This window comes from Armigeres subalbatus, chromosome 3 (assembly GCF_024139115.2).
Source record: "Armigeres subalbatus isolate Guangzhou_Male chromosome 3, GZ_Asu_2, whole genome shotgun sequence".
In the NCBI taxonomy this organism is placed as follows: Eukaryota; Metazoa; Arthropoda; class Insecta; order Diptera; family Culicidae; genus Armigeres; species Armigeres subalbatus.
Window position 1 is genome coordinate 316,849,589 of NC_085141.1, and position 22,637 is coordinate 316,872,225.

General features: G+C 37.2%; 1 protein-coding gene across 5 annotated transcripts in view; it reads left to right on the top strand.

Annotated features, from left to right (window-relative positions):
* Window positions 1–22,637, top strand: part of LOC134225386 (pro-interleukin-16) — a 507,460-nt gene that overhangs the window by 388,845 nt on the left and 95,978 nt on the right. For 4 of the 5 annotated variants that reach the window (XM_062705404.1, XM_062705407.1, XM_062705405.1 and 1 more), the window contains exon 2: window positions 2,994–3,800. The exons of the other annotated variant lie outside the window; for it this stretch is intronic. In XM_062705404.1, the coding sequence (XP_062561388.1) occupies window positions 3,737–3,800 (64 nt within the window). In that variant the 5' untranslated portion in view covers window positions 2,994–3,736. The remainder of the gene's footprint in view (window positions 1–2,993; window positions 3,801–22,637) is intronic. 5 annotated transcript variants of the gene reach the window in all.

Sequence of the window (22,637 nt, forward strand, 5' to 3'; positions counted from 1 at the left end):
AATATATGAAGTTTTTGACAAAATTGTTCTTTCTGCCAAACGTCTAATTTGCCCGAACGGCATTTCCAGCCTGTCTGACCTGTTACTTCTGATGAACGACCAGTTCGGCCACATGTTATTTTCAGCCAAACCGGTTTGCGCCCTAATAACCATTTCGACCAAACGTCTAACTTGTTCAAATTGCATTCGGCCGACTGAGTCTTGGCCAAACGGCTTATCACCCGTGCAATTGTACTAGCACAGCACCACAAGCTACTTTTGAAGACTGTGTTGTTAAAATGAAATGTTTTTTGTTTTTCAATTATGCGCAAAAATAATCCGCTTTGAATATTGTCAACATCGAGATATGAATTCTAGAACATACCAATTTTGCCTTTCTGAAAATCCTCCATTACTTCAAATCAACAAATGGCGGACAAACTTCCGTTCAACAAAAGTAACGTCTGCTTAACGCATCTGTTGAGCATTGCAGATAATCGTGATTGTAAATGCTAGGGAACTGGAACAGGACTCATAATCAGTATCCAAAACCTGTTTGAATAATTAAGAAATTGTTGTCTGAGAGGCATATATTTCACAGAATTGCAAAGAATTCAATATGGTTGCTTCTTTCGGAATATGCTTTTAGAAAAATAAACAATGCTTATGAAGATTTTTTTTGGGTCATAGCATTAAATAATCAAGCGTTGAATGTGACACAGACGTGACACGGAGAAATCCATTTATCTAAAGGTGTAAGTAGGTGTTAGTAAGCTGTTTGCGAGATCTCTTATCAAGGGCTAAATGAATACCAAAACAGGCTTGCAATTCCAAAACAAATGATACTTGAAGGTACAAATTTATGGCTAGCAATATACGTTATTACGCTCCAGGAAAAGCAATGCAGAGTTCAGGTGATTAATTCGCTTCTGAAAAGTTTCTGCAATTGCAATGCAAGTACTAAATTTCCCTTTACTCATCAGAAGTTGTCCTACATTAATGTTTAATATGCTCATAATTTATTTATTTTTTTTAATTTTAACGGGTTTTGTTTCAATATTATTTATCTATATATGTTAATAATACAGGCATTGCTACTTTTTAGCTAGTTTTGTAAGTCACTCACTCTTTTTTGCCTTGAATAAAAAGCTAATTTTATTTGCCATCACCGCGTGGAATTTTCTGTCCATGATGCGGTGCATGTTCAACCCTTCGAACAGTCAGTAAACAGAACATTGTGTAGATACTTCATATGATTCAAAATCGATATTATTCTGGACGAGGCAGCGGAGCTATGAAATTTGAATACAACAATTTCCCATGGAGCATTGAATATTATTTTAAAGGAAAATTGAGAGATTATTTTCCATTGAAATTCCAATCTATTCCAAGTGAACAATTCAAAGAACTATTCGAATCAATTGTGAAAAAAGCTCTATGGAAACTTGTAATTAGGGGGTAGTTGGCTACACGTATGCCTTATAAGCGAACGGTCATGGGTTCGATTCCCAGCCCCTTCACCAAAGCTTAGTCAGTCGCCGAGGTGCAGCCCAAACGGTGGCGTTTTTGGTACACGTCTCATTGACACGGCTGCCCGATGACGTCTGACAAAATTGTTCTTTTCGGAGGCATTCCTCCAACGTTACCCGGATAAATGGAAACTTAACAATGCAACGAACAATTGGATAAACGATATGGACGAATGGACTCACGATGAGATGGATCCGGCAATGATAACAATAATGAATGTCTAAAACTAGATTCTGTGTGGGTTCTGTACAGCAGAATACCGCAGTAGATCACGGCACAGTAGTGGTTAAAAAACACGAGTGCCTACCAAATAAAGTATAAAATAAAAAAAACTTGTATTTACTATTTATTTTAATTTACTTTGTCCTTTTTTTTTACTAAAATACACAAGAAAATACATATAATTGTTTAGGCAGTGTGTGGAAAAAAATATTATTTGTTTTGTTATAAAACAATTTGCTCTTCCTTATGGGCACTGCATACGCAAATATAACATCTTTTTGCCATCATTAGTCATGCATTAGTGCGCAGAAACTCATTGTCAGAGCATTCCCATCTCGCGTCACCACATTCCTGAATGCTCACATAAGCTTCGCAGTTTGAATGCCCGTGAAAAGCCATTAAAACTAACAGCCGCTCGAAGCTTATCCCAAACGAGCAGCCCTTCTCGTACACCATTATGCCTGCTCTGAGGCGTAAGCCAAATTATTTAAAACAAGCACAATTTCCAGCTAATTTTGGTTTTATTGTCCGCTACAAAAGTCTCGTCACCGGAGGAGATGTGTCAAGAAACAACATACACGGTTAAAAAAATGGTATCTGCTCCAATGAAAAGGCTCAGTTCATTAATCGTTCCGACATGCCCCATTTTCCATCAAGTCTATGAATGTTACGATTGGCTTTACTGTTAAGTTTGTATTCAAGTTTGCGTGCTAAAATATCTAAAATAACATTGTTGAAGGCACAAAAATTAAAAGTTTTTTAACTGTGCCAATTGTGCAAACATCAAACAAGGAACGAGTAGCTAACTAAGCCCATTGAGGATAATAGCCTGCTACCCATTCGAGTGCCAAAACGAAGTCCTTTCAGCAAATTGTAGCTCATTTAATTTCTGTCTGTGCTTGGCTCGTCAAATGCCCCGTTTTAAAGTTTGTTAATTTTGTTTTTTGTTTTTTTGGGACGGGATAACCCGCGGGCTGAGCGCGGGATGATGGCAGTGTTTTATTTCCCCCCTGACGATCGCCTGGAGCAAACTACTCGTGTTGGGCAAGACACTTTATTAAAACATGTGAAACGATCTGATCATCAACAATCTGTAGGGACCACGAATCACTTTGCGATGGCGTGTTTGCTGGGCCAGCCACCAGCACCAGGGGACGAAAGAAGAGTGGTGGAAGTGCCCAGCCCGACCGCCGGGTGGCGGCTGCGGGAGGCTGATCCCAGTACACGACAAATTAATCAAAACCGTTTGTTACACATTTTAGGCACGCTTAATAAAAAACAAATGCGCACGATGACCGAAAAGCGCAGCACCAACGGCGACGGACGCGGCAACAAGTAGTGAATGAACAGACATAAACATAAAAAGCATAATAACAGTGAAAATCTAAACAACATAAAAAGAAGTGAACCCGACACAGCAAGAAAAAGGGAAATTTGAAGCCGCGGCCACGAAACAAAGGCAACCATCATCGGGGGACGACAGCATCGGAGAGTCGGTGCGGCGACGGATCATGTTCTAGGAATAACGCGCACTCGCAGTAACTCTCCCTATCGGAGAACACGATCTTCCTTGCGGTTGAATGGTTCTCCGAGGGTCGCGTTTAATCCCGGAATGGACTTAGACAACAGACTTTTCGACAATAACGGCGACGGCGGCGGTCATAACAATAAAAGTGCTAACAAGTTTCAAAGTGTTGATTTTGGTCCCGTTTTGGTGTGTGCTGCTGCTGCTGGGAGCAAACAAGCATCATAACTCGCTCCAATTGACGACGGTGTTCGGACATTGGACGATCGCGACAAGATTAGTCGCCTTTTTAGTCGCTGCAAATAATGCGAAGTGAATGATTTGAAAAACAAAAAACTGAAGCAAGAGAAGAGAAGTAGTGCAGTGGACAGCAGTGACGACGTGCGACCGCGCCAGGCTAGGAGAGTGGCAGTGTGGATGGTGCCAATGGTCCTGTCGAGGCTTGTCTAGTGCAGACGCGCGAAGAGGAAGCCGGTAGTGATGGAACCGAGAGTGATATTTTTGAAGCCGAAGAATAGCAGAAGTGGTAGTTTGATCGATAAAGGTAAACATGTTTGCGGTTTTGTATTTTTCGTGTTTTGTTTTATTGTTTGCAGTTTACAACATCCTACTTCCTACAAGTGGCAAATCTGATTTGGTACATGTAGGATGAAGAAAATGTATTGTTTATTGTATTTTAGTTCCTATCAAATCCTGGTAGCAATGCTCAGATAGATTCTAATTTCCGTGTATTCATGTGTCATAGTTGCCTTGTGTATAATATTGTCGTGAACCAGAATTTACTATTTTATTACTGTTCGAAATTCGGATGAATTTCCGTTGAAAATTTGGATGAATTTCCGTTGGAAATTTGGATGAATTTCCGTTGGAAATTTGGATGAATTTCCGTTGGAAATTTGGATGAGCTTTCGTGAGAAATTTTGATGAATTTGCGTAAGAAATTCGGATGAATTTCCGTTGAATATTAGAATGAATTTCCGTTGAAAATTCGAATGAATTTCCGTAGTAAACTCGAATGAATTTATTCAAAATTCATTCAAATTTCCGTTGGAAATTCGAATGAATTTCCGTTAAAAAATTCGAATGAATTTCCGTTACGAAAAATCGAATGAATTTCCGTTCCAAAAATTCGAATGAATTTCCGTTAGAAATTCGAATGAATTTCCGTTGAAAATTCAAATGAATTTCCGTTGAAAATTCAAATGAATTTCCGTTGGAAATTCAAATGAATTTCCGTTGAAAATTCAAATGAATTTCCGTTGGAAATTCAAATGAATTTCCGTTGGAAATTCAAATGAATATCCGTTGGATATTCAAATGAATTTCCGTTGGAAATTCGAATGAATTTCCGTTGAAAATTCGAATGTTTTTCCGTTGGAAATTCGAATGAACTTCCGTTGGAAATTCGAAAAATTTTCCGTTGGAAATTCGAAAGAACTTTCGTTGGAAATTCGAATGAATTTCCGTTGAAAATTCGAATGAATTTCCGTTGGAAATTCGAATGAATTTCCGTTGGAAATTTGAATGAATTTCCGTTGGAAATTCGAATGAATTTCCGTTGGAAATCGAATGAATTTCCGTTGGAAATCCCGTTCCAATGAATTTCCGTTGGAAATTTGAATGAATTTCCGTTGGAAATTTGAATGAATTTCCGTTGGAAATTGAATGAATTTCCGTTGAAATTCGAATGAATTTCCATTGGAAGCTCGAATGAATTTCCTTTGAAATTCGAATGAATTTCCATTGGAAATTCGAATGAATTTCCGTTGGAAATTCGAATGAATTTCCGTTGGAAAGTGGAATGAATTTCGTTGGAATTTCGAATGAATTTCCATTGGAAAATCGAATGAATTTCCGTTGGAAATCCGAATGAATTCTCGTTGGAAGTTAGAGTGAATTTCCGTTGGAAATCCGATTGAATTCTCGTTGGAAGTTAGAGTGAATTTCCGTTGGAAATTCGAATGAATTTCCGTTAAAAATTCGAATGAATTTCCGTTGGAAATTCGAATGAATTTCCGTTGGAAATTAGAATGAATTTCGTTTGCAAATTTGAATGAATTTCCATTGAAAATTCGAATGAATTTCCGTTGGAAGTTCGAATGAATTTTAGTTGGAAATTCGAATGAATTTTCGTTTGAATTTCGAATGAATTTCCGTTGGAAATTCGAATGAGTTTCCGTTGGAAATTCGAATGAATTTCCGTTGGAAATTCGAATGAATTTCCGTTGGAAATTCGAATGAATTTCCGTTGGACAACCGAATGAATTTCCGTTGGAAATTCGAATGAATTTCTGTTGGAAATTCGAATGAATTTCCGTTGGAAATTCGAATGAATTTCCGTTGGAAATTCGAATGAATTTCCGTTGGAAATTCGAATGAATTTCCGTTGGAAATTCGAATGAATTTCCGTTGGAAATTCGAATGAATTTCCGTTGGAAATCGAATGAATTTCCGTTGGAAATTCGAATGAATTTCCGTTGGAAATTCGAATGAATTTCCGTTGGAAATTCGAATGAATTTCCGTTGGAAATTCGAATGAATTTCCGTTGGAAATTCGAATGAATTTCCGTTGGAAATTCGAATGAATTTCCGTTGGAAATTCGAATGAATTTCCGTTGGAAATTCGAATGAATTTTCGTTGGAAATTCGAATGAATTTCCGTTGGAAATTCGAATGAATTTCCGTTGGAAATGCGAATGAATTTCCGTTGGAAATTCGAATGAATTTCCGTTGGAAATTCGAATGAATTTCCGTTGGAAATTCGAATGAATTTCCGTTGAATTCGAATGAATTTCCGTTGGAAATTGAATGAATTTCCGTTGGAAATTCGAATGAATTTCCGTTGGAAATTCGAATGAATTTGCATTGGAAATTCGAATGAATTTCCGTTGGAAATTCGAATGAATTTCCGTTGAAAATTCGGATGAATTTCCGTTGGAAATTCGAATGAATTTCCGTTGGAAATTCGAATGAATTTCCGTTGGAAGTTCGAATGAATTTCCGTTGGAAGTTCGAATGAATTTCCGTTGGAAATTCGAATGAATTTCCGTTGGAAATTCGAATGAATTTCCGTTGGAAATTCGAATGAATTTCCGTTGGAAATTCGAATGAATTTCCGTTGGAAATTCGAATGAATTTCCGTTGGAAATTCGAATGAATTTCCGTTGGAAATTCGAATGAATTTCCGTTGGAAATTCGAATGAATTTCCGTTGGAAATTCGAATTAATTTCCGTTGGAAATTCGAATGAATTTCCGTTGGAAATTCGAATGAATTTCCATTGGGAATTCGAATGAATTTCCGTTGGGAATTCGAATGAATTTCCGTTGGGAATTCGAATGAATTTCCGTTGAAAATTCGAATGTTTTTCCGTTGGAAATTCGAATGAACTTCCGTTGGAAATTCGAAAAATTTTCCGTTGGAAATTCGAAAGAACTTTCGTTGGAAATTCGAATGAATTTCCGTTGAAAATTCGAATGAATTTCCGTTGGAAATTCGAATGAATTTCCGTTGGAAATTTGAATGAATTTCCGTTGGAAATTCGAATGAATTTCCGTTGGAAATCCGAATGAATTTCCGTTGGAAAATCCAATGAATTTCCGTTGGAAATTTGAATGAATTTCCGTTGGAAATTTGAATGAATTTCCGTTGGAAATTCGAATGAATTTCCGTTGGAAATTCGAATGAATTTCCGTTGGAAATTCGAATGAATTTCCTTTGGAAATTCGAATGAATTTCCATTGGAAATTCGAATGAATTTCCGTTGGAAATTCGAATGAATTTCCGTTGGAAATTCGAATGAATTTTTGTTGGAATTTCGAATGAATTTCCATTGGAAAATCGAATGAATTTCCGTTGGAAATCCGAATGAATTCTCGTTGGAAGTTAGAGTGAATTTCCGTTGGAAATCCGATTGAATTCTCGTTGGAAGTTAGAGTGAATTTCCGTTGGAAATTCGAATGAATTTCCGTTAAAAATTCGAATGAATTTCCGTTGGAAATTCGAATGAATTTCCGTTGGAAATTAGAATGAATTTCGTTTGCAAATTTGAATGAATTTCCATTGAAAATTCGAATGAATTTCCGTTGGAAGTTCGAATGAATTTTAGTTGGAAATTCGAATGAATTTTCGTTTGAATTTCGAATGAATTTCCGTTGGAAATTCGAATGAGTTTCCGTTGGAAATTCGAATGAATTTCCGTTGGAAATTCGAATGAATTTCCGTTGGAAATTCGAATGAATTTCCGTTGGAAATTCGAATGAATTTCCGTTGGAAAACCGAATGAATTTCCGTTGGAAATTCGAATGAATTTCTGTTGGAAATTCGAATGAATTTCCGTTGGAAATTCGAATGAATTTCCGTTGGAAATTCGAATGAATTTCCGTTGGAAATTCGAATGAATTTCCGTTGGAAATTCGAATGAATTTCCGTTGGAAATTCGAATGAATTTCCGTTGGAAATTCGAATGAATTTCCGTTGGAATTTGAATGAATTTCCGTTGGAAATTCGAATGAATTTCCGTTGGAAATTCGAATGAATTTCCGTTGGAAATTCGAATGAATTTCCGTTGGAAATTCGAATGAATTTCCGTTGGAAATTCGAATGAATTTCCGTTGGAAATTCGAATGAATTTCCGTTGGAAATTCGAATGAATTTCCGTTGGAAATTCGAATGAATTTCCGTTGGAAATGCGAATGAATTTCCGTTGGAAATTCGAATGAATTTCCGTTGGAAATTCGAATGAATTTCCGTTGGAAATTCGAATGAATTTCCGTTGGAAATTCGAATGAATTTCCGTTGGAAATTCGAATGAATTTCCGTTGGAAATTCGAATGAATTTCCGTTGGAAATTCGAATGAATTTCCGTTGGAAATTCGAATGAATTTCCGTTGGAAATTCGAATGAATTTGCATTGGAAATTCGAATGAATTTCCGTTGGAAATTCGAATGAATTTCCGTTGAAAATTCGGATGAATTTCCGTTGGAAATTCGAATGAATTTCCGTTGGAAATTCGAATGAATTTCCGTTGGAAGTTCGAATGAATTTCCGTTGGAAGTTCGAATGAATTGCCGTTGGAAATTCGAATGAATTACCGTTGGAAATTCGAATGAATTTCCGTTGGAAATTTTTGGAATGAATTTCCGATGGAAGTTCGAATGAATTTCCGTTGGAAATTCGAATGAATTTCCGTTGGAAATTCGAATGAATTTCCGTTGGAAATTCGAATGAATTTCCGTTGGAAATTCGAATGAATTTCCGTTGGAAATTCGAATGAATTTCCGTTGGAAATTCGAATGAATTTCCGTTGGGAATTCGAATGAATTTCCGTTGGGAATTCGAATGAATTTCCGTTGGGAATTCGAATGAATTTCCGTTGGAAATTCGAATGAATTTCCGTTGGAAATTCGATTGAATTTCCGTTGGAAATTCGAATGAATTTCCGTTGGAAATTCGAATGAATTTCCGTTGGAAATTCGAATGAATTTCCGTTGGAAATTCGAATGAATTTCCGTTGGAAATTCGAATGAATTTCCGTTGGAAATTCGAATGAATTTCCGTTGGAAATTCGAATGAATTTCCGTTGGAAATTCGAATGAATTTCCGTTGGAAATTCGAATGAATTTCCGTTGGAAATTCGAATGAATTTCCGTTGGAAATTCGAATGAATTTCCGTTGGAAATTCGAATGAATTTCCGTTTGAAATTCGAATGAATTTCCGTTGGAAATTCGATTGAATTTCCGTTGGAAGTTCGTTTGAATTTCCGTTGGAATTCGAATGAATTTCCGTTGAAATTCGAATGAATTTCCGTTGGAAATTCGAATGAATTTCCGTTGAAATTCGAATGAATTTCCGTTGGAAATTGAATGAATTTCCGTTGGAAATTCGAATGAATTTCCGTTGGAAATTGAATGAATTTCCGTTGGAAATTCGAATGAATTTCCGTTGGAAATTCGAATGAATTTCCGTTGAAATTCGAATGAATTTCCGTTGAAATTGAATGAATTTCCGTTGGAAATTCGAATGAATTTCCGTTGGAAATTCGAATGAATTTCCGTTGAAATTCGAATGAATTTCCGTTGAAATTCGAATGAATTTCCGTTGGAAATTCGAATGAATTTCCGTTGGAAATCGAATGAATTTCCGTTGGAAATTCGAATGAATTTCCGTTGGAAATTCGAATGAATTTCCGTTGAAATTGAATGAATTTCCGTTGGAAATTCGGATGAATTTCCGTTGAAATTCGAATGAATTCCGTTGGAAATTCGAATGAATTTCCTTTGGAAATTCGAATGAATTTCCGTTGAAATTCGAATGGAGTTCCGTTGGAAATGGGAATGAGTTTCCGTTGGCAAGTCGAATGAATTTCCTTTGGAAAGTTGAATGAATTTCCGTTGGAAATTCGAATGAATTTCCGTTGGATATTCGAATGGATTTCCGTTGGAAATTCGGATTAATTTCCGTTGGAAATTCGGATGAATTTCCGTTGGAAATTCGGATGAATTTCCGTTCGTTGGGAATTCGGATGAATTTCCGTTGGAAATTCGAATGAATTTCCGTTGGAAATTCGAATGAATTACCGTTGGAAATTCGAATGAATTTGCATTGGAAATTCGAATGAATATCCGTTGGAAGTTCGAATGAATTTCCGTTGAAAATTCGAATGAATTTCCGTTGGAAATTCGAATGAATTTCCGTTGGAAATTCGAATGAATTTCCGTTGGAAATTCGAATGAATTTCCGTTGGAAGTTCGAATGAATTTCCGTTGGAAGTTCGAATGAATTTCCGTTGGAAATTCGAATGAATTTCCGTTGGAAATTCGAATGAATTTCCGTTGGAAATTCGAATGAATTTCCGTTGGAAATTCGAATGAATTTCCGTTGGAAATTCGAATGAATTTCCGTTGGAAATTCGAATGAATTTCCGTTGGAAATTCGAATGAATTTCCGTTGGGAATTCGAATGAATTTCCATTGGGAATTCGAATGAATTTCCGTTGGGAATTCGAATGAATTTCCGTTGGAAATTCGAATGAATTTCCGTTGGAAATTCGAATGAATTTCCGTTGGTAATTCGATTGAATTTCCGTTGGAAATTCGAATGAATTTCCGTTGAAAATTCGAATGAATTTCCGTTGGAAATTCGAATGAATTTCCGTTGGAAATTCGAATGAATTTCCGTTGGAAATTCGAATGAATTTCCGTTGGAAATTCGAATGAATTTCCGTTGGGAATTCGAATGAATTTCCGTTGGAAATTCGAATGAATTTCCGTTGGAAATTCGAATGAATTTCCGTTTGAAATTCGAATGAATTTCCGTTGGAAATTCGAATGAATTTCCGTTGGAAATTCGAATGAATTTCCGTTGGAAATTCGAATGAATTTCCGTTGGAAATTCGGATGAATTTCCGTTGGAAATTCGGATGAATTTCCGTTGGAAATTCGAATGAATTTCCGTTGGAAATTCGAATGAATTCCCGTTGGAAATTCGAATGAATTTCCTTTGGAAATTCGAATGAATTTCCTTTGGAAATTCGAATGAATTTCCGTTGGAAATTCGAATGAATTTCCGTTGGAAATTCGAATGAGTTTCCGTTGGAAATTCGAATGAATTTCCGTTGGAAATTCGAATGAACTCCCGTTGGAAATTCGAATGAATTCCCGTTGGAAATTCTAATGAATTTCAGCTGGAAATTCGAATGAATTTCCTTTGTAAATTCGAATCAATTTCCGTTGGAAATTCGAATGAATTTTCATTGGAAATTCGAATGAATTTTCGTTGGAAATTCGAATGAATTTCCGTTGGAAATTCGAATGAATTTCCGTTGGAAAATCGAATGAATTTTCTTTGGAAATTCGAATTAAATGAAATTGTACAAACTCGTCTTATGACAAGATCCAACGTTTGTTTACAAAATAAGTTACGCCCAAATCGCAAATCGGTCCCGATATGTAAAAATTTCAAAAATGTTGTTCAATACTTTTATCTGAATATTTTTATTCTTCTGTAAACTTTTTTCTCAATAAACTCTTCTTTTCATTCCAGGTAAAAGCCCATTTCTCGATGTTGATGTTTATACGTAAGTAAAGATGTAATTTAATAGATGTATGAATATCTTAAATTGCGCATCAGTAATAATTGTTTGGCTAAATATGCCTAGCAGAAGAGGCGTCTTCAAAAAAAAACATTTGGAGGATCAGAAAATTTATAATATGTACACCTGAGCAACCGTTCCACCTACCTGTAGACTCGTTTGATTATTTACCTAAGCAGTTTCTAACATTTTGAAGATCAATTGACAGAACAAAATCACTACCCTTTCAAAATTTTGGTTTATTTAATTGGTTAAGCTAGGTTGCTATACAATGGTTTAAATATTTACCAACAAAATATTTAGGAAGGTATTCAGCTTGCGATTCCTTTGATCAAATTGGCAACCATCAACAAAAATATAAACTACCTTTTCTCAATGTGAATTAAATTAGAAATAACTTAATAAAAAATAACAGAAATAACAGTTTTTTTAACTCTATAATGTCAAGGTACAAACTAAACTCACCTTTTCACCTACAGCTCATCAAAGTGTTTACCCTTCGACAACGAAACGGTATATGCGTCGAAAAAGGAGTCCCCTCAAGCGTACTGCTCGTTCATTGAGCAACATTGTATTTTTAAATTACTTGTTTGATTAAATGATCCCCAAGTGCCCCTCACTTTGATGCCCAAACTTGCGGAATTTAAATCAGGTCTCGAAAAGTACCCCACTAAAAGAGAACCATTTAGGTAGTGAACCGTTGCATCAAAACGGCACCCATTGCAATCGACGATCGCTCCGCATTCCCGTTCGGAGATTGGATCACCTCGGCGGCGGCGGTGTGACGACACGAACGGGAAGACGCATGCGGTTGAGAAAGTTCAAGCACCAAGAATTGCGCCACACTGCTGACTGGCTCTTGGAACATGATAAAATTTTGACAGATTTAATTACGTTCCGCGATCTGCGTGTCCGTTATTTACATTAACGATTTTGCACGGTGGCGGTGCTCTGCTTTTGGCTTTCATTCGTTCGTTCCGTGTTCCGCTCGCTTGCTCGCCAGTGACCAACCTTGCCGCAAGGCTACCTTTCCACAAGCTGACCAGTAGTAGGTCGTCGGGCAGTCCATTTGGTGAGCCGGTGAGCAACGACTCTGTCCGACGGCTCCTGATGGTACTCCCACCAGGTTTGTAGTTGGATCACTCTGAATTCCCTTCTCGCGGAAAATATGCAGCAACGCAAACGCAACGGTAGCCATAATCATCATCAGTCAACCTTCCAACAACCATTCAGACATTTATCTATTCATGACAATTCACCGCCAGAGCGCGTCTTGGGGAGATGTCTACGATCGCAGGCGCAGCTAGGATTTTCTTATGGGAAGGAAATTATTAACTCCACGTTTTATATACAAGATCTTTTAGATAATCCTGTCTTTTCTCTCGGATGGAATTCGTAACTTCATAGACATTTTTATTTCCAAATTCTTCAAAGAAAATTTTCCTTATAAATTAAAATTTTCCTTATAATTTTAAAGTTAAAGATGACAAGAAATTTCCTTCTATTGCTCCTTCCATTTCCCTCCAACTACGCCGATGCACACGATGACGAAGCGCAGCGAAAAGCACTCAAAGTGGCCTGCTCACACACTACCGGAATGCAGCGCTGTGGTGCTTTGCTTACACGCGATCGTTAATTTTGCGCCCCGGAAAAATTATGGCGATCATCTTGAAAATCGCAATTATGTCATTCATGTTGGTGCTCTCGCGTTCACTTCTCATTCATGTTGTGTCTGTTCGGGTAGAGCCATAAAAGGAGATATAGGTTCGTCTGACAGTCGCAGTCGCTGGTTGATGTTTTGCATTTCCACTGCTCCGAAACGCATTGGTGTAAAAGCTTGGAAGACAAAATAACGCAACCAACAACAACGGTACCACGCTGCGCGGTAATGTTATGGAACTAATAATGCAGCCAATCAATCCACGGCAGTCGATTACGGATGCCACTGATGGGTAAATGTTTGAGAGGCGCTAAATTGGTTTCTGATATGGCTGTAAACGATCTAGTTATGAATCGCTGGGAAATTTGAGATATGATATTTTGAATAAATCTTTCTCGGTTCTAATTGTACAATCCTGGCACTAGTTTGTCTTTGAATTTTTTTACGTTGTATAAATCTTGTCCAGTGATTCCCTATGCAGAGTCGCGGTGGTCCGAAAATTATACTCGCCATCTTCAGATTGGAAATCCAAGATTCACAAGACACACTGGAGATCCCTTGTTTGTTAGTCTTATACCTTCGGATTTCAATTGTCCAACTCACTATGAATTACATTGATTATAAACAGCTTAAAGTCCAAATAAATCATAAACGTCAACTCTTCTGAAGAATCTCAATCACTGAGCTAAACAACACCAATCTAATGTCCTTCACCTACCTAATGAGTTTGAAATTACGCGAAGGCCGAATGAATCGCTTAACCTAATGCTTACACACTGAGCTCGTGCGCCACAAACAGCTGTGCGCTAACAGCTTCGCGTAATCTCGTTGCATAATCAACGATCTTAAGCTCCAGCTCCTTTTTTGGAGTACCTACACTGGATTTCCATACCCCGTTCCTCCACCGCCTGTCAGCAATTCAACATCATCGATTCAACAATGACGCCAAAACTCTGGTCGTCGTCGTCGTCAACGATGACATCGCCTTCTTAAGTACGAGTTGACAGCTTAGAGCGCGCGCGCTACCACCGCACCGCAACCGCCATTGGTCATCGATCGATGACTAAAAATGTAATTACGTACCAGAGCCAGAGGTTCTAGCTGCCGCTTGTTTTGGGCAAAAACTTGTTCCTTTATTCCGTTTCCCCTTTTCGCTCTCCAGAATCGATTAACTACAGCGCAGCTCCTATCGAATTGTTCCTCACGTCTGCGCAACAGGCGATATATTTGTGCAAAACGAAGGTCGTTCAGTTGACTGTTGTTACGATGCGGTAGGGATCTGCAATAGCTTTGTATGATGGAGCATACGATTTCTGAGATCTACCCGAACTGGTTCGATGCGGTTGTATTAACAAAAATGTGACCTCGATAGTACTCCACAATATCACTATCTGAATCATGGCAACTATTGACTGCATAGTTGATAGCCTTTACTAGAAAATCTAATCGCATTACAAGCTACTTGCTACAATACAAAATTAACAATTGTTCCAAGCACTTTTTGTGAAGTGAAAGAATATTTTGTCTGCATGGAAAACAAAATTGCATGAAAATTGTTTATATGTTAAACCAAGAATTTATTCTGAATATGTATCTGATAATGCGTTTAAGTGCATCTGTTCCAGACCAGCATACCATCAATCGTCTTGCTGTTTAGAGTCAATCCGAGATTCTACTGCTGTACCATTCAAGGGGACTTCAACAACCTTATCAGGAATTAGTTTAAGTGATTTAGAGTAAGGAAATAAGATAATGCGGTTATGCGGAAATTCCTTGCCCACAGATAGTTTTAGATAATATTATCCAGATTGCTATAAATATTATATCGCTGGAACTTGTACTGTACACCAGACAATCATACCAAGCCTTATTAAATTGTTCATTTGTATTCTACAGTAGGCACCTGCAATAATGTTCGGACCGACGATTTTTTGACGTATACTACGTCTAAGTGAAAGGCTCGAATAAAGAGCTCCAAGTGCAAACCGAAATCCAGCTATTCTCCAAATCCTAACTATTGATTACCAACGTTAAACTATTGAAAAAATTATTTCTTCACGAACCCAGTAAAAAATTTGAATATTAATCAATCCCGTTCATGCATCCGCAACACGGACATCAGAATGTAAAAGGTACGGGCCTTTTGATCTACTGCTTCGTTTTCCCTGTGCATAAAAAGCCTCGTGTTTCGTGCACGCGCGTCATTTTCAATCGGGATTTAACGGAGGGTGGATGAAGACGTCAGAACATAACATAATCGTTTGGCGTCGGTACTGGACCAATGGCGTTAGTGTTGATCTGAGCAGCGGCTGTCAGCGGATAGTTGCAGCAGTGATAGGGAATGAAATCGGTTCCGAGATTAATTTTATTTAAAGGGCAAAGCGTAATCGCATAGTCTACGGTAAAAAGTTGCCATCGGTAGCAGAATCTCAAGCACGTGTCAAATTGAGACGATGCAATTGACCGAATTTTTTTTTAGCTTTATTAAGAAGACTTTCAGCCCCAGGCTGGCCCGTCTCCGGGATCCGAAATTAATTATTTTTAAAATACAAAACATAATCGCTTGGCGACGGCAGAATGTTGTCGTCGATAGAAGAATCTTAAGTACATGTCAGAAAAAGACGCTTCAATGAGTTTATTCGTGCGGTGACTGGAGAAATGTCAATGGCGTCAGTATTGGTGGCCGTCTGCAGCTGAAGATTTTTTGTTCACTGCAGTGGCGTTTTTACCGATTTGACTGTCGTCTGCGGAAAGCGAAATTTCCTAACTAGATTTTGACTTTGGGAATTATTTCAAATATATGTAGTTGGCATTGTCAAAGTAGTCAACATCGAAACCAAGTCAGAATCTTCCGAGAAAATTTCCTTTTTTCAGACTACATCTATTTTTTTTCAGTCACCATGTGAATGAAATTATTGCAGCGCTTGTCTCCGACAAGTTTTCACCGACAACAGCCGAACCGATGAAGACGCTACGATAGTAAAGAAATTTACACTGCAAATAAATTTGATGCAGCGTCCGACGAACTGTCTGCCGTCGCCAAGCGATTGTGTTTTGTATTGTGATGAATATTCGTCTCGGATCAACTTTCTCTTTAACAAATCATGGCCCTGAGCAACAAAACCAAACTCAGATTCTTGTAATTTCTGCAGCAATCACCCGCCGATGGTCTCCGCTCTGAACGACATTGATGCCATGATTCGGCGACTCACGCCGATTTTTTTGTATTTCGTCTTTGATTAACTATTTTGTTATTCGTCTTAATAATACGCATTTTAAACCACTAACAGTATATAATCAAACTATGACGTGTAAATTCCACTGGCCATGCATTTGATAAGTCACAGTACAGTCTTTTACTTTCTTCCGAATATAATTTTGGTCCTGACAAGAACCGATTTATATTCAATAATATCTCCAATCAATATCAACAACCACCCAAGAGTTTGAATCCTCCGAGACAAATCTAACTTCTGAGTTGCTTTTCGACCACTCACTTTGGCAAATAGTTTGCTCGGTTCCTTAAATCTGCATACATTGTTGCTTTCTACATCTCGATAATCTCGATAAGCTAGTACTAATTTCAATTTACCTTTCATTCCTCGATCTGTCCTTATTTCGATGATCCCTTCAATATCGAGATGTGGAGAGGCGACTGTAATTTCAAAATTTATTTACAATTGATTTTGCTTTAAAAGATAAAAACGTTCACGATTTTTGAATTTCGTTTCAATCTGATTCAACGTTACAATTGGGTTACGTCGCATTTATTTGAGCGGTGCTGTTCCCACCCAATGATGATGTTGAACAGTCTCCTAGCTTTATGAAGGTCCGCCGTTGTCGCTTGTTTCCAAATCCTAAACCCTGTCCTTACTTGAATATTCTAGACCTTACCTCGAGAAACCACGAGTACGTTGGCTTTTCTCCTCGTTGTACTAACTTTATAAACATGCGATTTGATGTAAACATCATAAGAAACATAGGTCCCGTTATGTTTTATACATACCTACCAAATAAACAATTCGGGAAATAAAATTAATTATATATCACTTAACAATAATTCATTATAGACCAAGTCATGCACGGTGATCTAAACTTCCCCAATTATGCCTAGCGGGGCATGCGCATACAATCATACATGTATAATCATTTGTTGCTATTAGTCCCGCTAAAAAAGTGGTTTCTGGAGAGGTACCCCTTCGAGCTTTTTCATTCATTGAGAAGCTATTTAGCTTTTCGGAAAAAGTTGTCATGCCTCTCAAATTTAAAACCAACAACAACACTGAAAATATGCTTCCTTAATAATGGTTGTTGTGGCAGGATATAATAGGTTTTGATTTACTAATCGCCATGCATATCATGTACAATGTAAAGTTTTGGAATAAGAAATTACGCAATTATCAAAAATTGATCAAAACGTGGAAGTGGAATTGTAGTACATCCACCATTCCGCATTTTCGTCCGAGGTACCCCCTGGTGCTGGTGAAGGTACCCCCAGGGGTACATGTACCCCAGGTTGGGAACCGCTGCACTTAAAGATCGATTCAAATTCATATGAAGATTCTATTGTACAATTAAATGAAGTAGAGAACCAGCTAGGTTACCTCTAAATGAAACATTCCTGGAGGATATTGCCCATTAAAGCAAATTTCTTTGAAGCGAACACCAAAACGCTTAAACATCAGATAAATCTGGCAAAAATAATTTATAACGCTCTTGGAAGACTTCTTCATATGTTAGAAACCGCGTTTCTGTCAATCTTAGACGTGATCAACTTCATATTTATTTTTTCATATATTTTTTGAAACTTTATTAAAGTGACCTTTTACATTTGATTTTCAGTTCATCACTAGGAGATTTCTTTCATAGTGAAACTTGAACGCTCTTCTTACCGAATTCTCAAGCTAAGAAACTCTGGACTGCTCAGAGGCTCTGTTAGTAATTATTATGTTAATAACATAATTTGCCATAAAATCGTTTCTGAAGCCGAAATTTTTCAGAATTATCACTCTGACCATTCCTGGTACCCTTTATTAAAAAAACAACTAGTCTTAATCGACTAAAATAATTGTTTTATTCGCCAGCAAAACAGAAAAGCGTGGAATCTGACAGGACCAAATAAAATGGTCTATACAAGTCCAGTGCTCAGATGAATTTCAACAACTCATTCCTTGGAAATGGTATGAATGGACATTCAGTGTAATAAACATTTGGTCGAAACGGACATTTAGTCGAAAGGACATTTAGATGAATGGAAATTTAGTAGAATATTGAAAGTGAATTTCGGCATAATAGGTCAGTAATGGGGATGGATCGTTTGGCTGAAACCCATTCGACCGAAAGCCATTCCGCCGAATGCCACTAGGCCGGACATACCATTTGACCGAATAGGTCATTTGACCGGACAGATCATTTGGCCGGAAAGGTCATTTGGCCGAATAGGACATTTGGCTGAATAGGTCATTTGGCCGAACCAGTCATTTGACCGGACAGGTAATTTGGCCGAAAAAGTCATTCGGCCGAATATGTTATTTGGCCAAATAGGTGATTTGACGCCTCACTTCTCACTTCTTAATCATTATTTCTCACTTCTCACTGCAAAAGAAAAAAAGAATGAGAAGAAAGGCGTCTCTCTACTTACTTCGCTTACGTCTCACTTCTCACTTTTGACTACTAATTTCTCACTACTTACTTTTCACTGTGAAAAGTGAGTAGACGTCTCACTGCTCACTTTGCACTACTCACTTTTCACAGTGGGAAGTAAGATGTGATTGGTTAGAAGTGAGACGATTCACTTCTCTCTTTGCAATACTCGCTTTTCACTTATCATTTCTTATTGTGAAATGCTAGGAGTGTGAAGTGTGAAGTAAGACGTGGCACTGCTCACTTAGTTTTTCTCACTTTTAAAAGTGAGAAGTGAGAAATAAGGTGTCAGAAGAGAGAAGTGAGACGTCTTACTTCTCACTTTTCATTTCTCACTTATCACTTCTCACTGTGAAAACTCTTTTTTCACAGTGAGATATGTGAAGTAAATAGTGCGAAGTTTGGGAATTTAGAAGGGAGACGTCAAATAACCTATTTGGTCAAATGACCTACCCTACACACTTAACTCATTTTACAGTATTCGGTAAATTTTACCGAAATCTCAACAGCAGAACTGTTCGGTAATTTTTTTTTACAGATTTTTTGTAATTTTTTCCATTGCTCAACTGTCAAAATCACCGAAAATCAGTAAAATTATTTACCGAACAGTTCTGCTGTTGAGATTTCGGTAAAATTTTACCGAATTCGGTGATTTATTTTAAGTGTGTAGCAACCAAAAGTTCGGATTATATTTGAGGATTGATCTGAGAAGTTCACAATTGGTTCGAATAAAGCTCCGTTGTTTATTAACCAAACTAAATTATCAATCATTACTTTTTATGTACTTGCAAGTTCAAACAAAGTTGCAAACAAAGTACACCATGCTACAAACAATATTATTTTGAACCTCCAACAAGAAGTTCGGTTCTAATATTAATCAAACCTCTAATCAGCTTGAAAAATCAACATTCTTCTGAACTATTAAGTTCACACAACGCTACATCAGACCTTATTCCGAACTTCTCATATTAAGTTCCATAATAGCACAAACCAAACTTGTTGTTAGCACAAAAGCATAGCATAGCATAGCATAGCATATGTGATTGTACAAATCGTGGGTGGCTATACAATGCTCAATTGAGCAATCTACTGTATATTGTCGCAAATTGGTACTTGGGATTAGTACCTTTTCCTATACAGTAGCAGTTGTATACCTGGCCACGTCCTTACAATCACGGAAGGAAGGGAAGGAATGTTAGTTCAACATCTACTAGTGAAGATGCAGGGAACCCATACTACCTTCATAGATGTCTCGGGAAGGAAAATTTGTGTTAGTGGGTAAGGTGAACAATAGGGAGCTCTATTCGACAATATAGAGCGTTTGTCAATAACAGTATATGCTGAAAAAATATTAAAATATATTCATCAATTTACTTACGAACCGTCCAAAGGAGATCAAAGTAACCTGGGTTTTACAAATGTTTCGTATTATATACAACACACGTTCAACCGCACACTTATTCACCGAACATTAAAATCAGAAAACAAAACTCGGATTTTACGAATGTTCTAAATCCTACCTGAAACACGTCCGATCACGCACCAAATGTTTACTCACTCGGCCGCGCGAACTAGGGTGGGTGTACCAATTGTCGCCATACATAAGAACAACTATTTTTTTTAAATAAATAAAAGGCATGTGGGTGGACTTTATATATCAAGCGAAAGGTTTTACTTCCTGCTCCTTAGAACAGCTGTGAAAACCACAATAAAATTTGTTATAATCATCAAAATTGATTAATCCATAATAGGAACGCATGTACCAGTTGTGGCACTATTCTTAATTTTGGTTCCTTATTTGGCAAATCCCATTGTTTTCTTATGGGACTTGCCAAATAGGGACCACTAGTGCGACAACTGGTACAAAGGACGTCAAAAATTAAGCAAAATCAATTTTTACAATTATGATTTGCTTGTTTTGGAGGAGATTAAAGGTTTTATCGTATCATATGAATATGCTTTATCGATATGAACTTGGTTTGCGGTGATTTGATTGGCCATTTGGCATATAAAGCACTAGTGCAACAACTGGTGCTATAGCCACAACTGGTACATCTAGCCTATCTGCTTACTGAGCAGAAACACGACAAAACAGGCACTGACGGCCGCGCAATGCAGAACACAATATTTGGCAAATCGCGCGATCGTTCTGCCGTTCGAAACAAGAGCCAACACGCACTCACCAAACTTTTTGTTAGCACAAAAGTTCACAAAATAATTTTAATGAACTTTTTTCACTTTACATGTACAAAAAAGTTCTGAAAAATACTTATGTGAACCTGAGCATAAACACACTGTTACAAAAACAAAACAAAATGAAACGTCTAACTGTTAAAAGCCGCCATTCAGGTTCACGTGAAATACCTACACTTCAAAGCTCAGAACCAAGCTCCATGCGATCTTTTTGTAAACTTTCGAATTCAGAGTCAGTTCGGTATGAACTTTTTGTGACATAAAGTTCACATTTAGTTCCACCTTGACATTATACGAACTTCCTAACAGAGTGTAAAATAATCGAACATTTTTGGTGTTTTGGTGTTCACTTGTCAGCTCACTTCCAGACACATTCATTATCGGCTTTGGACTGTCAATATTCAGTTGAATATGAGTCATTGAACATTTATGCACATTTCACAAATTAATAAATTATCTGAAATCTAAACACGTTTCAAATGAGTAAAGTAATTTGTCACATAAAACTGAATCTGATTTTCATCCGCGAGGCACTTTCAACGGTAAACCTCAACATAAACAATGCTAATTATGTTTTTTTCTGCACATAGTAAGCACACTCAATAACAGTCGAGTGAATAAATTTGTTAAGTAGCCGTCTGACTATGTCATTCTATGTTTTGAATATTCATGCGATGTTTGTCAAAATTCGGACCAAAGTTGCTTCATGAAGATGAATATTTTAGGCTCTGCTTCCTAGTTTAAAATCTGTCCTAAATGAAGTAGTGGTGAACTTTGATACAAGTGTCATTGCTACACATTTTTTGTGCAATTTGAAGTTCACTTATAAGCTGATCTGAACTGAGCTATCTGTTAGAACTTGAAAATGACTTAATGTGAACTTGATGGTTCGGTTTACTACTTAAAAAGTTTCTTTTTTTTTTTTCGTGCATACTTTTTCTATCACTTAATATTCATATAGTAATAAGTTCAGTATAAAATTCGACTTATAACAATAATTCGTTATTTGTTGGCCGAACACTCAATTTCGACCACATGGATATACGACCTAATGTTTTTCGACCAAGTGTAATTCGACGAAACATCATTCGACCAAATGCCTTTTGACTACATGAGCAGCGCAACTTGTACTGATTTGGTTGCATTAACTTATATATGACTTGATTTAGGCTAAGTAACTGGTATATGGCAAGTGGGCTGTTAGGGCAGGGTGTCGTAGTTGTTCTCCAAAGTCAATATTCTATCGGGAATATTTACCATTTTCTTATTATTTATTATGATTAATGTTTCTTTTCTTTCAATATTATAAGGTATTGAATATTATTTATTCTGAAATCTGCTTTCGACTAAATGTTCATTTGATCAAATGTCCATTCGATCAAGCGTCATTCGACCAAATGTCCAACGTTGCTAGTAGCCAAAAAAATCATGTTCGACTAAATGTTCATTTGACCGAATGTCCCTTCGACGAAATGTCTTTTCGACTAAATGTCATTCGACGATTCTCAAAATCTCGAGTCTAAGCAGTGCAGTGGGTATTTTTCTATGGCCACTCGATGGCCAGATTTACTCCTAGTCTTCAAGAAGAAACCATGGCTTGCTTCTATTTCGATTTCTCACAAAATTCTGATCATTTTGCGGCGTTGTATGAATGATGTATTTCACTGTTTAATTTCGTTCATTAATAGCGTGTTCACTAATAGGGTGTCTAAGCATGTCTTAAACCATACGACACCCAGGAGGACATGTAAATTAGGACGTAAGCAATTGACCATTTTTTTCCTTGAAAAAG